The following is a 16,962-nucleotide window of genomic DNA, read 5'->3' as shown; positions in this document are numbered from 1 at the left end:
CAGTGGCTGTGACACCCCACTCATTGGCCCTGTGCTGGTATCTGTGCTGTAGGTGGGGCGGCCAGGTAACATTGGTCAGGCGCAACCCATCATCGACCAGCTGGCAGAGGAGGCACGCGCCTACAACCGGATCTACGTTGCCTCCGTCCACCCCGACCTCTCAGACGAGGACATCAAGAGCGTCTTTGAGGCCTTCGGGAGGATCAAGTCCTGCACGTTAGCCAGGGACCCCACCACAGGAAGACACAAGAGCTTTGGCTTCGTCGGTGAGCAGAGAGGCCCCTGGCGGGTGGCGGCCCTCGGGATGTGCTGTTGCTGTGTGTTTGTCCTCCTCCTAACTCCCCCCCTCTCTCCCTGGCAGAGTATGACAAGCCCCAGTCGTCCCTGGACGCAGTGTCCTCCATGAACCTGTTTGACCTGGGGGGCCAGTACCTGCGGGTGGGCAAGGCTGTGACCCCTCCCATGCCCATGTTGACCCCCACCCAGCCTGGTGGCCTGCCCCCCGCTGCAGCCGTGGCTGCTGCAGCAGCCACCGCTAAGATAACGGCCCAGGCAAGTATGATTCCCTTCCAAAGGGATCTATTGGCCTTCCAGGTAAATATACTTCTGATGTACAGTACCAGTCAAAAGTTTGGACAAACATACTCATTCAAGGGTTTTTCTTTATTTTTACTATGTTCTACACTGTATAATAATAGTGAAGACATCAAGACTATGACATAACACATATGGAATCATGTAGGAACCAAAAAATATTTGGTATTCTTCAAAGTAGCCACCCTTTGCCTTGATGACAGCTTTGCACACTTTTGGCATGCTCTCAACCAGCTTCACTTGAAATGCTTTTCCAACCGTCTTGAAGGAGTTCCCACATATGCTGAACACTTGTTGGTGTGTTTGGTCATTTTCCTGTTGAAAACAAATGATAGTCCCACTAAGCGCAAACCAGATGGGATGGCGTATCGCTGCAGAACGCTGTGGTGGCCATGCTGGTTAAGTGTGCCTTGAATTCTAAATAAATCATCTTCACTGTCAGCAAAGCACCCCCACACCATCTCACCACCTCCTCCATGCTTCACGGTGGAAACCACACATGTGGAGATCATCCGTTCACCTACTCTGCGTCTCACAGACATGGCGTTCTCAAATCTCGACTCACAGATTTCCACCAGTCTAATGTCATTGCTCGTGTTTCTTGGCCAGTTTCATCATAGCGCTTGATGTTTTTTGCGACTGCACTTGAAGAAACATTCAAAGTTTTTGAGGTTTTCCGGATTGACTGACCTTCATGTCTTAAAGTAATGATGGACTGTCATTTCTCTTTGCTTATTTGAGCTGTTCTTGCCATAATATGGACTTGGTTTTTTACCAAATAGGGATATATTCTGTATACCACCCCAACCTTGTCACAACCCAACTGATTGGCTCAAGCGCATTAATAAGGAAAGAAATTGCACCAATTAACTTTTAACAAGGCACACCTGTTAATTGAAATGCATTCCAGGTGACTACCTCATGAAGCTGATTGAGAGAATGCCAAGTGTGTGCAAAGCTGTCATCAAGGCAAAGGATGACTACTTTGAAGAATCTCAAATATAAAATATATTTTGATTTGTTTAACACTCTTTTTTAGTTACTACATGATTCCATGTGTGTTATTTTATAGTTTTGATGTCTTCACTAGTATTCTACAATGTAGAAAATAGTAAAAATAAAGAAAAACCCTTGAATGAGTAGGTGTGTCCAAACTTTTGACTGGTACTGTAGGTAGCTAGGTGTAACCATAATTCAAAATGTACTCAGTAAAGTTTTAATATAGTAAAGATACATGTAATTTGTATATAAAGCTTACTTTTCTGATTTTCTGTGTGCTTTAAGTAACATACTCAGAGTGTACAAAATATTAAGAATGCTCTTTCCATGACATGGACTGACCAGGTGAAAGCTATGATCTCTTATTGCTGATGAGACAGGTTAAAGAAGGCTTTTTAAGCCTTGAGACAATTGAGACATGGATTGTGTATGTGCCATTCAGTGGGTGAATGGACAAAATATTTAAGTGCCTTTGAACGGGGCATGATAGTTTTATTTGTTTATTTTATTTCATCAAAATATAGTAGGTTCCAAGCGCACCGGTTTGCGTTAATTTTCTGAGGGCAAAATGGGGTGGTGCAACTCAATGTAGGAAGGTGTTCTTAATGTTTTGTACACAGTGTTTATTTTGATGTACCCTGCAGTTCTAGAATTTGATATAATATTTGATGAATTGATAATGCATAACGATTGCAGGGCAATATAAAGTATTCTACTGCTGTGTGTTTGCTAACAAAATGTGCTGTGCCATATCTGCTAGTGTTGTGATGTGAGCTCAACCTACAGTTGCAAAAGTATTAGGGATGTAACAATTCACCAATTTGCATCGGTCCCCGATTCTGATGTTTAATTAAGATACAAGTGCATCGGTCCGCAGACCCCAAACGATCCAAACATAGCATGCATCAGTTAAAATCTATTCAAACACTACGAATCGCTGGTTTGCGGTGACATTTTTTTTCTAACCAAAATCCAAATAAGACAAAATGTTCAGCTGCCCCTTTAAGGGCGGGCGGTTACCATGGTAACATGCCACTCGAGTTTTGTCAGATGTGTCTGAGATTTGGGATCTGACTAGGTGGTCTCTTTGCTATTAGTTGAAGCAACAAACTCAAACTAATGTTGACAACAACCAAGCTTGTGAACAAAATGTAAATAGCCAAGAAACACGCGGACAAAGTCTCACTTTGTAGACTTTGGAGTAAATTCGATCAACTTTTATGCCTGTGCGCAGCACCTCCAAAAACAATTCTATCAGCACTTAACTCAGTGCGCACAGCTCCCCTGCCAGGCAGAGGATTTAGCAGCTATGAAACAAAACAACATAAATACTTTGAAAACAACTACTGCAGCATTTTTCTGTAATAAATCGCAACTCACACATGTGCTCATACAGACTTTTGACAAAGCCCTGCAAATTGACATTCTTACCCGCCAATACCTAAAGCTACCCGCAGATGGCGGGTGTTCATTTTATGCCCTAGTGCCAGGTCTAAATCGGTCACTGATTTAGAGGGAAACAATGAAAGAAAGCAGTGGAACTGGCTTCGTGGTCCAGAGTTGAGTTTGATCTATAGACATACATCATTTACACACACACACACCAGGGTTTCTGTTAGGAAAATTTTGCGCTGGACATTTGACGGGAAGCATTTTAATTTACCGGACATTTGAGAAATTGACAAGACCCATATGCATTGAGTGCGTAACCTGATTAGGGCGTCCACCCACGGAGCTCAGAATAATATAAATCACATTTAGATTAAGGTAATTCATATTAACAGAACATGCAATTCGAGGATGCAACGATATGCGGGGATTCTTACCGAATTCTGATGTCCACTTTGAAGATGTTAGAATAACTGTCCACATTTATTTCTTGAAATTTAGAAAGAGAGGAAATCTAATATGCAACAACTAATTTTGGTTTCTTATATGACCTAAGGTTGTGCCTTTGGCTACTGGACAATTAAAGAAAGTTGATATAAAATAAATGGTCTGAATTTGGCTAGGCTACTTTGAAGCAAGGTAAGACATGCCTCATAATATGTAGTAAAAAGCTCAGGTTTCAAAATAATGAACTAGTATGTTTTCAAAATGCATAATGCCTCCAGCTCATTGCAAAGTGGTGTGACGAGCTGATGAAGCCTGCCTTCCGCCAACTATGAATTTGCTGTTTGAGATGCTGTAGCAGCCACGCTCACGCTGATTGACAGATTTTCCTCTCAAAGGCTCTGTATGCTGTACACTTGATAAATAAGATACATAACGAATATACTGTACACACGCTAATTATGCAAATTAACCTATACACTGATAAGCATGACCAGTCAAATGTTTTTCCATCAATTAATAGGCTAAAAAGCATTACTTTGCAATTAGATTTTTTTCTTCTCCCAGTGCCAATTAGATTTTTTGACTTTTCACTATCGGCCAAAAGCTGGCTATTACCGCCTAACGGAAATACCGACACAGACACAAGTCAGCAATTAAAAATAATATATAAATGTTTTTAACCTTTATTTAACTAGGCAAGCCAATTGAGAACAAATTATTATCTCCAATGACGGCCTAACCCGGCCAACCCTAACCCAGACGATGCGGGGCCAATTGTGCGCTGCCCTATGGGACTCCCAATCACGTCCGGTTGTGATACAGCGTGGATTCGAACCAGGGTCTTTAACGACGTCTCTAGCACTGAGATGAAGTGCCTTAAACCGCTGCGCCACTCGGGAGCCCTCATGAGTTCCATCAGCAGCAGATTTTAATTTAGAATGGAAAATGAATGTGTCTATTAGAGCTGGGCGATACCAGTATCGCAGTATTTTTTTCCCATGGCAAAAATGTAAACACGAAACAGACCAAATTCTTTGGTCCTTTAAAAACCTGCTGTATGTAAAATGTTGTTTGCTTTTGCTCAACAACATAATGATCTTTGTTTCTAACACTAGGGTTTTCCTAAAGAAGTTAAATCCACTTTGTGTTTTGTTTCCTTGCCCGGATACTAACGTGTATAGCGATACTGGTATCGTCCCGGCCCTAGTGTTTATGCAACGAACCAAATCGCATCGATTCGTTCTCTAAACAAACCGAATTGTACTGAATAATTTCAAACTAAAACGTAGCCCATGTATCTAGATAAGTATCGTATTGAAACGTAAAGATCTCTAAAAGTATATCCTGTGACTGGCCCTTGCTTTTGTCATTTAAAGTACTAGGATAATACTGAGATGCTAAAGCTCCTCCTGTAAACTAATTGGGCGTGTAAGCTAATTACACCCTGGAGTCTCACTGCTCAAGCATGCACTCCCACTGTTATATTTGGCAGTGGCACTGACATTAGTCATAGTTCTGTTTAGTAATAAATAGTAGTCTTGGGAGTTTAGTGGTTGTTTATATTATAACATATAACAACTTTTACTAGTAGAATATTGTATATTGACCTGCCACTTAAAAAAAGTTTAATCGGTGCCGAGCTTTGAGGACAGGTGAGATGCAGAGTAGAACACTATACATGCTGTATGAAGTCTGACTGAGCCACCTCACTGTGTTTTCCTGCTAATGCGTCCCGCCCCTCTCTCAAGGAGGCTGTGACCGGGGCGTCCATCTTGGGGGCGATGGCCGGGGCAAACCAGATGGGACAAATGGGACAAATGGGTTCGATGGGACAAATGGGCATCCCTCAGGCAGTCATGGCTGCCCAGGCCCCCGGAATGATCACAGGTGTGTATTGAGATGTGTGAGTACAAAGGGTGTTGTCCACTGACTTACACACTCACTTAGGTCTGTTTGAATGTTTTAGAGCAGTGGTTCCCAAACTTTTTATATCTCTTTTATTTAGCCATCTTAGATATAAAACTTTATTTCTTCATCGAAAATTGTGAATAACTCACCACAGGTTAACGAGAAGGGTGTGCTTGAAAGGATGCACATAACTCTGCAATGTTGGGTTGTATTGGAGAGAGTTTCAATCTTAAATCATTTTCCACACGCAGTCTGTGCCTGTATTTCGTTTTCATGCTAGTGAGGGCCGAGAATCCACTCGCATAGGTACGTGGTTGCAAAGGGCATCAGTGTCTAAACAGCGCGAATTGCCAAGGCAGGATACTCTGAGCGCAGCCCAATCCAGAAATCTGGCAGTGGCTTCTGATTTAAATTCAATTTTCACAGAACCGCTTATTGCAATTTCGATGAGGCTCTCTTGTTCAGATATCGGTAAGTGGACTGGAGGCAGGGCATGAAAGGGATAACGAATCCAGTTGTTTGTGTCGTCCGTTTCGGGAAAGTACCAGCGTAATTGCTCACCCAATTCACTCAGGTACTTCGCTATATCACATTTGACATTGTCCGTAAGCTTGATTTCATTTGCACACAAAAAATCACACAATGATGGAAAGACCTGTGTGTTGTCCTTGATAATGCAGACAGAGAAGAGCTCCAACTTCTTAATCATAGCCTCAATTTTGTCCCGCACATTGAATATAGTTTTGGAGAGTCCCTGTAATCCTAGATTCAGATCATTCAGGCGAGAAAAAACATCACCCAGATAGGGCAGTTGTGTGAGAAACTCGTCATCATACAAGCGGTCAGACAAGTGAAAATGATGATCAGTAAGAAAACTTTAAGCTTGGAACTCAATTCAAAAAAACTTGTCAATACTTTGCCCCTTGACAACCTTTCTAGGCAGGCGTTCCGCTAGCGGAACCCCTTGACAACATTCCGCTGAAAAGGCAGCGTGGGAAATTCAAAAATATTTTTTTCGAAATATGTAACTTTCACACATTAACAAGTCCAATACAGCAAATGAAAGATAGACATCTTTTTAACTTAGGTTAGGTGGGACGGTAGCGTCCCACCTAACCAACAGCCAGTGAAATTGCAGGGTGCCAAATTCAAAACAACAGAAAGCTCATAATTAGAATTCCTCAAACATACAAGTATTTTACACCATTTTAAAGATACACTTCTCGTTAATCCAGCCAAAGTGTCTGATTTCAAAAAGGATTTTACGGCGAAAGCACACCTTGCGATTATGTTAGCTCAGTACATAGCCACAGAAAAACACAGCCATTTTTCCAGCCAAAGAGAGGAGTAACAAAAAGCAGAAATAGAGTTAAAATTAATCACTAACCTTTGATGGTCTTCATCAGATGACACTCATAGGACTTCATGTTACACAATACATGTATGTTTTGTTCGGTAAAGTTCATATTTATATCCAAAAATCTGAGTTTAGGCGGGACGCTACTGTCTCACTTGGCCAAAAGCCAAAGAAAATGCAGCGCGCCAAATTCTAATAAAATACTATAAAAATCAAACTTTCATTAAATCACACATGAAAGATACCAAATTCAAGCTACACTGGTTGTGAATCCAGCCAACATGTCAGAATTCAAATAGGCTTTTCGGCGAAAGCAAACAATGCTATTATCTGAGGATAGCACCATTGTAAACAAAGAGAGAGAAGCATATTTCAACCCTGCAGGCGCGACACAAAACGCAGAAATAAAAATATAATTCATGCCTTACCTTTGACGAGCTTCTGTTGTTGGCACTCCAATATGTCCCATAAACATCACAAATGGTCCTTTTGTTCGATTAATTCCGTCGTTATATATCCAAAATGTCCATTTATTTGGCGCGTTTGATCCAGAAAAACACCGGTTCCAAATTGTGAAACGTGACTACAAAATATCTCAAAGGTTACCTGTAAACTTTGTCAAAAAATGTAAAACTGCTTTTGTAATACAACTTTAGGTATTTTTTTACGTAAATAATCGATCAAATTGAAAACGGGATGATCTGTGTTCAATACAGGATTAAAACCAACTGTAGCTAGCGCGCTTCTAACAGACAGGACACTTCGAGTGACCCTCCTTCAAGATGGCCGTACTTCTTCATTACACAAAGGAATAACCTCAACCAATTTCTCAAGACTGTTGACATCCAGTGGAAACGGTAGGAACTGCAAGCAGGTCCCTTAGAAATCTGGTTTCCCAATGAAAACTCATTGAAAAGAGAGTGACCTAAAAAAAAAAAAATCTGAATGGCTTGTCCTTGGGGTTTTGCCTGCTAAATAAGTTCTGTTATACTCACAGACATGATTCAAACAGTTTTAGAAACTTCAGAGTGTTTTCTATCCAAATCTACTAATAATATGCATATCTTATCTTCTGGGGATGAGTAGCTGGCAGTTTAATTTGGGCATGCTTTTCTTCCAAAATTCAGAATGCTGCCCCCTACCCAAGAGAAGTTAATCTACCCATCTTGTCCGATTTCAAAAATGCTTTACAGCGAAAGCACAACATATGATTGTTAGATCACCGCCAAGTCAAAAAAACGCACTGCCATTTTTCCAGCCAAAGAGAGGAGTCACAAAAAGCAGAAATAGAGAAAATGAATCACTAACCTTTGATGATCTTCATCAGATGACACTCATAGGACTTCATGTTACACAATAAATATATGTTTTGTTCTATAAAGTTAATATTTATATCCAAAAACCTCAGTTTACATTGGCGCCATGTTCAGAAATGCCTCCAAAATATCTGGAGAAATTGCAGAGAGCCACGTCAAATAACATAAATACTCATCATAAACTTTGATGAAAGATACATGTTTTACATAGAATTAAAGATACACTTGTTCTTAATGCAACCGCTGTGTCAGATTTCAAAAAAACTTTACGGAAAAAGCAAACCATGCAATAATCTGAGACGGCGCTCAGAAAGAAAAGAAAAATTCTCCGCCATGTTGGAGTCAACAGAAATCAGAAATTACATTATAAATATTCCCTTACCTTTGATGATCTTCATCAGAATGCACTCCCAGGAATCCTAGTTCCACAATAAATTGTTGTTTTGTTTGATAATGTCCATTCCTTATGTCCAAGTACCTACTTTTGTTAGCACGTTTAGTACACATATCCAAACGCTCGTGCAGGTCCAGCCGAACGTCGGACGAAAACTTCAAAAAGTTTTTCCGAAGAAACTTGTCAAACTTAGTATAGAATCAATCTTTAGGATGTTGTTATCATAAATATTCAATAACGTTCCAACTGGAGAATTCCTTTGTCTGTAGAGAAGCAATGGAACGCAGGTCGCTATCATGTGAAATGCGCGTGACCAGGACCTGGCTCTCTGCCAGACCACTGACTCAAACAGCTACCATCCGGCTCCACATCACAGTAGAAGCCTCATTCAAGGTTCTACAGACTGTTGACATCTAGTGGAAGCCGTAGGAATTGCAAACAGATCCATATCCTACTGTGCATTCAATAGGGGCTGAATTGAAAATCGACCAACCTCAGATATCCCACTTCCTGGTTGGATTTTTCTCAGGTTTTCGCCTGCCATATAAGTTCTGTTATACTCACAGACATCATTCAAACAGTTTTAGAAACTTCAGTGTTTTCTATCCAATAGTAATAATAATATGCATATATTAGCATCTGGGACAGAGTAGGAGGCAGTTCACTCTGGGCACGCTAATCATCCAAAAGTGAAAATGCTGCCCCCTATCCCAAAAAAGATAAACAGCACAGTATGTTGTAAAAGCGTTACATGGTCGCTGCACATATCATTGCATAGTACAGAAAATACACAAGAGTTCAGGGGCCTTGCTTTAACAAAGTTAACCATTTTCGCTGTAGTGTCCAAAACGTCTTTTAAGCTATCAGGCATTCTCTTGGCAGCAAGAGCCTCTCGGTGGGTGCTGCAGTGTACCCAAGTGACGTGAGGAGCAACTGCTTGCATGCGCGTTACCACTTCACAATGTCTCCCTATCATGGCTTTTGCGACATCAGTACAGATACCAACACATCTTGACCACCAAAGTCCATTTAATGTCACAAAGCTTTCCCGTACTTTAAAAATATCCTCTCCTGTTGTCCTGGTTTGCAGAAGAGGATGTCTTCCTTAATTTACCCCCATAAACGTAACGGACATATACCAGGAGCTGTGCCAGGCCCGCTACGTCTGTTGACTCATCCAGCTGTAACACATAGAATTCACTGGCTTGTATTTCGAGGCAGTAATTGTTTCAAAACATCTCCTGCCAGCAGCATACCACCCTGCATACCACTGCTGGCTTGCTTCTGAAGCTAAGCAGGGTTGGTCCTGGTCAGTCCCTGGATGGGAGACCAGATGCTGCTGGAAGTGGTGTTGGAGGTCCAGTAGGAGGCACTCTTTCCTCTGGTCTAAAAAATATCCCAATGCCCCAGGGCAGTGATTGGGGACACTGCCCTGTGTAGGGTGCCGTCTTTCGGATGGGACGTTAAACGGGTGTCCTGACTCTCTGAGGTCATTAAAGACCCCATGGCACTTATCGTAAGAGTAGGGGTGTTAACCCCGGTGTCCTGGCTAAATTCCCAATCTGGCCCTCAAACCATCATGGTCACCTAATAATCCCCAGTTTACAATTGGCTCATTCATCCCCCTCCTCTCCCCTGTAACTATTCCCCAGGTCGTTGCTGCAAATGAGAACGTGTTCTCAGTCAACTTACCTGGTAAAATAACGGTAAAAAAATAAATAAATAAAAAAATGTCACTGGTGTGTCGTGAAACAGTGTTGTTTGATGAAGGCATTGTCTGTATAGTTTTCTTTGGCCTTTTCCCCCAGCATTGTCCCAGCCATATCCGCGGTAGCAGGAAGAATGAAGTCCTCCACAATAGTATGGGGCTTGCCTGTCCTAGCCACACGGTAGCTCACCATATAAAACGCTTCTAGCCCTTTCTTATTAATGGTATGTCTTACTACTCAAAAGTCGTCTTAATTCTTGCTCAAAATAATCCTATGGCATATTTTTCGAATTGGCATGTTTTGTTTCTGAATGTCTACGCAAGAGTGAAGGTTTCATGGAGTTTAGATTAGTACTTTTGCACATATAACACACTGTGGCTGAGGAAAGGCACTACTCCCAATATAAGTGAACCCCAAATCAATGTAGTTCTCATCATATTTGCGCCTCTTCTATGGTCCAACGTCCCTGTCTGTTCGGTGCTTTCCCGGGTAAGGGGGCAGTAGCTCTTTGGCTGCATCAGATTCACAACTGTCAGTGTCCATGCTAGCTGGGCTAACAACAAATGTAGAATTACTGATGCTAACATTGGATGTGCTCGTGGAAGCAGAACAACTTATGTCATCGACAGGTGCAGGTGTAGTACTGTTGGTAGTAGCAGTACTACCAGTAGAGCTGGTATGTGTCTCTAATGACGCGGGCCTTAGTTTAAAAAAGTATTTATACATTTTCGAGCAAACAGAATGAGCAGCAGCTACGTTTGGCAACATACGGACCATTAGTGGAATTCCCGCGAGATGGGGTAACAGTTAATGTGATTGGATGTTAATTATTTGACTAGGCTACCTGTATTTGACATTGTGTTGTTATTTCGCTGAACACTAGATGGTTTAATTTTATTTTTGGCAGTGAAACGAGGCTACTCGGGCACGAAAAATACCTCACCCAAATGTATAGCCCCTGTTGGAAAATATAAATGGACTGTTTGAAAATGTGAAGGGAAAAAAAGTGAATCGCAGTTTTATTTGGAGTACCCCTGACGGCAGGGGTACCCCAGTTTGGGAATACCTGTTTTAGAGAATAAGAGGATCGTTTGAGTGATTTCAAAATGTGTCCTTTATCTACTCAGTGCAACAGTGTTGAGGGATTATCTGGTTAATCAGGTTGGTGTTTTTTTCCATCTGAACCTGGTCATTAAATTGTGTTATAAAATCTTGACTACAAATAGGTTGACATGAGACCGATAAGAGAAACAAGGGAATTACAACAGAGGATTTGACTCTTATGAAGGGAAATTCATGCATATCATGTCTCATAGAAGCTATATCAATGAAGATGTACACTGAGTAGAGCTGTCCCCGACCCCAAAAAATATTGGTCGATCATGAGTCGTTTTTTTTCGACCAATTGACTCAACAAAATTTTCAAACACGTGTTTTCCCATATATAGACACACACGCGTTTTAATAAAATCAACTATATGTAGGCTACTGAGCTTGTCTGATGTTTTAAGCACACGTTGATTAAATAATTAAGACACACAAATGACTCGAGGGAGCCAGATATCAAGCTAGCCTAACCAGAAGGAAAAAACCTGTTCCCAAAGCATCACCTGCTGCTGCTGGCCTTCGCAGATTCTGCTATTACGATCCCAAAGTTGCCAGTAACCAGGGGGTTGGTAACCTTTTCCATTTGGAGTGCCAATTTATCTTACCATTTCTACCGATCTGTGTGCCAGTTATGATTTTCATATGCACATTTTCATGCAACAGTTTCATTAATTTTATAATTAAGTCGGATCTCAGATTCACTTGTGTGATTAATAAAAATTCTATCTAAATGAAAACTATTCAAATCTAAAAGTAACTTTTATTGCCATTGGCAACTATGTAAAAACAGTCTACATAAAGCTAACAAATAAAACATTGCAGCCTGCAGGTAGAAAATATGATAAAAAATAGATCACATTGGCTACACATGGCCTGTCTGCAATGAACTTGAAACATTGTGTTAACTATCGTCTTGGTCCATCCTGAAACTTGCCCTAACAAACTTGCAACATTATATAAAATATTTTGGACCCTCAGTTTCCAGTGAGCTCCAGACAGACAAAGCTGTAGGATATTTGCGCAAGGGATAAGAAGTAATCAGGTAGACCTATTTTATGATGTTTCCACCGGATCAGAGAATTACGTTTTTTTCCCCCTTTCAAACTGAGTCGTTATCAAAAGGGGGAGAGCTAGAAAGATTTTTCAAATGGGCTACATTGAGGAACTATTGTCATTCTCAATGGATGTAAAAACAGACTTAGTTTACTTTCTGTTTTAGGTGATGAAAATATCACTTTGAGAAGCTCCACAGCTCACTAGTGGTGGTAAGTTAAGACAATCAGAAAAACTATCAGATCCCCAAATGGGCCCATTTATAAGCCTACATTTGCAAGCAGGCCAGGTAGGCTAGGCCAACTTCTATTCCATAATCAGGTGCGTGTCCTTAATCAACATTGACAGTAGTGCTCAAAACAAAAGACAATGACTAAATTGACAGAACTCGTAAATGGAATGAAATAAACCAAAACTTGTTTCTCACAAGTGTAGCATAGGTTGTGCACTATGCAAACAACGTGTCCACTCCGACAATGACAACTATAAAAGACTAATATTAATATATTGAATGCATTAACAGAAATTACGTTGGTCTAACAAACATTGTAGATTACAAATGATGGGAATTAACAGTAAATATACTACTAGTGATACTGGTGTGCCGTCCCAACGGCCTCCGTAATGGATTAGTCCACTGAGACGGGCCATAATTATTAAATTTTTCATTTTAACTGCTGGGCAAACAATTATCGGCCGACCAACAGCTTATCGACAAAACAATCGACCAGTCAACCAAAACGGGTCAGCCCTAACAGAGTATACAAAATATTAAGGACACCTGCTGTTTCCTTGACATAGACTGACAAAGGTCAATCTAGGTGAAAGCTATGATCCCTTATTGATGTCACTTGTTAAATCCACTTCAAATCAGTGTAGCTGAAGGGGAGGAGACAGGTTAAAGAATGAATTTTAAGCCTTTAGACAATTGAGCCATCGATTGTGTATGTATGGCTTTGGTAGTAGGTGCAAGACGCACCAGTTTGTGTCAAGAACTGCATTGCTGCTGGGCTTTTCACGCTCAACAGTTTCTTGTGTGTATCAAGAATGGTCCACCACCCAAAGAACATCCAGCCAACTTGACACAACTGTGGGAAGCATTGGAGTCAACATGGGCCAGCATCCCTGTCGAATGCTTTCGACCCATTGTAAAGTCCATGCCCCAACGAATTGAGGCTGTTCTGAGGGTAAATGGGGGGAGTGGGGTGCAACTCCAATATTAGGAATGTGTTCCTAATATTTGATGTACTCTGTGCATATTTGTATGGCTGACGCATGTAATTGTCCCTCTCATGTCCCTGAAGGTGTGACACCAGTGCGTCAAAACCTGCCAGTGCTGCCCCAGGTGGGCCTGGTCAACCCTGTGCTGGCCTCGCCGCCTGTGATCACCAACCCAGCCCAGCCCAACCCCTCTCTGCAAGAACTGCAGAAGAAGAAGCAGGAGGAGAAGGAGATGCTGCAGGACGGGACAGGCCAGGAGATGTTGAGCGACCAAGAACACATGAGTATCTCAGGCAGCAGCGCCAGACACATGGTCATGCAGAAACTGCTGAGGAAATCAGAAGTAAGACCAGACATGAAGATATTTCAGGGATGCAAACTTGTCGCTTTTCATTTAATTTATTTTTATTTAACTAGGCAAGTCAGTTAAGAACAAATTCTTATTTACAGTGACGACCTACCTGGCTTATAGGCCATCCACGTGAATTGTGTAGATCCAAGGAATATGCTTCTCATATCGAAATAATTGACTGAGGACAGAATGCATCCCTACCCGTTCTACAAAGTGAATATCAGTCATCAGAATGAGCGCTTCATCCAATATCCATCTGTCTCCGTCCACTCTTTCTGCACATCTCCATCAGTTTTAAAATGTAATTTAGCCGTGATGACAAGCTGGGGTGTGCAGACTGATAAGTTTTCTGTTTGTTTAATTGTTGGAGTGGGTCGCAGTGCAAGTGAGTGGACAAATTGTGTCTATTTATTTTGCCTGTTACAACCAAGAGCACAGACCAGCCTCACTAAACTTTGCTGTCCTGCAGCCATAGAGAAATTCCATAAAGGAAAAACAGTGCACAGTGACAGCCATGCTTGCGCCTTTATATCTTTGAAAACCGTGTTTCTAGCCCAAACCATTCAAAAGTTATTATCGGGGCTACCTTTCCCCTTTCTACTGTGAATTTGCATGCATTTGATAGAATTTCATAAACCTAGTCGCGGGCCGTTTTATGTTAATCGCAGGCCGCTTATTGTTGATTTGATAACAAACAACCTTGCTTATTCATGTTAGCTAGCTAACAGCCTGGTAACTTGACCAATATGATATGCACAAATTTGGATGGCACAGGAAGAATGGAAAAGGGATAGAGAGCCTCCTCAAAGATGTGCTTCAAAGGTAGGATGCATATGCCTACTCAATGTAATTTTAAGCTATATCTTAATCAGAAATATTTTTTGTTCTTAAGTTTGGAGCAGTGTGTGTGGGAGGGAGAGCGTAATATACAGTCTAAGGCAGGGGCGCAAATTTCACTGGGTACGGGGAGTTCATGTCCCCCCCACATTCTAAAATTGCGTATTACCCCCCCGCCCCAGTTTTATCATTGGAATGTGATACTAAACGAGGCAGCGGTGTGCTTTAGGACCATGCGGACGCCTCCGAGCAATCGGGTAGGCTGTTTGGAGTGTTTATCCAAACAGCCTAAGTTATGCCCCCCCGACTTCTAAAGCCAAAGTTGCGCCCTTTGTCTTAAGGTGTAAAGTAGGCTAAATATGGTTTCATATAGTTTTTTCCACTTACTGCCACAATGACATGCAGATCAGTATGCATTTATATTTCTTACTACATTCCGCCTGCCCAATCACATGTAGGCTTTTGGATATGAGCAAATCAGCCATTTTCTGCAGTAGCCTATTCTATTATACAGTGAACACTGAAGGTAAATTCAATGTGGTTGTATTGAGTAGAGGTGTAAATATCAGGGACAGGTTTTTGTGTAGCACATGTGCAGAACGTATAGAAAGCGGGAACAGGATGCAAATAAATGTTTTCTTGTACTTCTCATGGATTTTAAATGTGTTTCTGTGCTAAAAAAGGTTACCTTTTTGGACCCTTACCAGTTTGCTTCTGTGATATTTGCCTTGTTTCGTGGCATAAATTTCACAAAAGGTGCAGTACTTTCACTGAAAAGTAGTTTTTTTTTAATGTAATGCGATTTGGATTGGTATACATATTGACATGTTGTCGTGCTCGTCCCCAGTCTACGGTGATGGTGTTACGGAACATGGTGGGGCCAGAGGACATCGATGACGACCTGGAGGGTGAGGTAACTGAGGAGTGTGGCAAGTTTGGCGCCGTCAACCGAGTCATCATCTACCAGGAGAAGCAGGGCGAGGAGGAAGATGCCGAGATCATCGTCAAGATCTTTGTGGAGTTCTCCATGGCCTCGGAGATGAACAAGGCCATCCAGGCACTCAACGACCGCTGGTTCGGGGGTCGCAAGGTCATCGCGGAGGTCTATGACCAAGAGCGCTTCAACAGCAGCGACCTCTCCGCATAAACTGTCTGAAATGGTCGCCCAACACCCTTTCCATACCCGTTGCTCAAATTCACTTCAGCCACTCTCACTGCTGCTAGAGATTTGAGCCTCTTTTTAACTTGTATTTTTTTAAATTGATGTTAATATTATTAATGGTCTCTTTTGAGGGATTGGTTAAGAAAGGAATATTTGCACCTCATGGATTTTGTCTTTTAACCTACTGTGAAGACTTGATTCCTTTTTGTATTATTTGCAGCTTTTTTGTAATCAAAGTGAGAAGTTATGTTTAGGTTTTACCCTCTTTTTAAGTTTGCCAATGTTTGCTCTTCTAACATTGTCAGGACTCTTTAAACATTGTTTTAGAGCCATTGGTTCCAGTTTCCTCACAAATAAATCCTTCAACTATGCAAATGTCTGTTGTGAATTTCTTATGGGTTTGGAATGGAAAAATCCTTTCAAACACGAATATTCCACATTTGACATTACAATAGAACATTAAATCATATCAGTTGAAACTTCAATTAACAAACAAACTGTAAATGCAACATGCAGCAAGTTCATATCAGTCAATTGAAATGCATCAAATCAAAGTTTATTTGTCACGTGCGCCGAATACAACAGGTCATCTTCACCTTACAGTGAAATACTTACTTACAGGCTCTAACCAATATTGTGGAAAAAAGGTGTGTGTGTGTGTAGGTAAGTAAAGAAATAAAACAGTAAAAATACACTTGAAAATAAGAGTAGCAAGGCTATATACAGACACCGTTTAGTCAGGCTTATTGAGGTAATATGTACCTGTGTATGGTTAAAGTGACTATGCATATATGATGAACATAGAGTAGCAGTAGTGTAAAAAGGGGTTGGCGGGTGGTGGGACACAATGCCGATAGCACGGTTATCCAATGTGCGGGAGCACTGGTTGGTCGGGCCAATTGAGGTAGAATGTACATGAACGTATAGTTGAAGTGACTATGCATGTAAGATAAACAGAGTAGCAGCAGTGTAAAAGAGGGGTTGGGGGGCGGGGTCAATGTAATAGTCCGGTGGCCATTTGATTAATTGTTCAGCAGTCTTATGGCTTGGGGGTAGAAGCTGTTAAGGAGCCTTTTGGTCCTAGACTTGGCGGTCCGGTACCGGTTGCCGTGCGTAC

At 41.4% G+C, this 16,962-nt stretch overlaps 1 protein-coding gene across 4 annotated transcripts in view; it reads left to right on the top strand.

Moving 5' to 3' along the window:
* The window catches only part of LOC129822732 (poly(U)-binding-splicing factor PUF60-like), a 28,803-nt gene extending 12,583 nt beyond the window's left edge, over positions 1-16,220 (top strand). For 3 of the 4 annotated variants that reach the window (XM_055881079.1, XM_055881077.1, XM_055881080.1), the window contains 5 exons: positions 53-266; positions 362-594; positions 5,178-5,316; positions 13,578-13,837; positions 15,531-16,220. In XM_055881079.1, the coding sequence (XP_055737054.1) occupies positions 53-266; positions 362-594; positions 5,178-5,316; positions 13,578-13,837; positions 15,531-15,830 (1,146 nt within the window). In that variant the 3' untranslated portion in view covers positions 15,831-16,220. The remainder of the gene's footprint in view (positions 1-52; positions 267-361; positions 595-5,177; positions 5,317-13,577; positions 13,838-15,530) is intronic. The other variant, XM_055881081.1, reaches the window with a different exon arrangement.
* Positions 16,221-16,962: the final 742 nt, after the last annotated feature.

The sequence above is a fragment of the Salvelinus fontinalis genome, chromosome 25 (assembly GCF_029448725.1).
Source record: "Salvelinus fontinalis isolate EN_2023a chromosome 25, ASM2944872v1, whole genome shotgun sequence".
Lineage (NCBI taxonomy): Eukaryota > Metazoa > Chordata > Actinopteri > Salmoniformes > Salmonidae > Salvelinus > Salvelinus fontinalis.
Note: the sequence above shows the minus strand (reverse complement) of the source record. Positions and strands in the feature narration are given on the sequence as shown.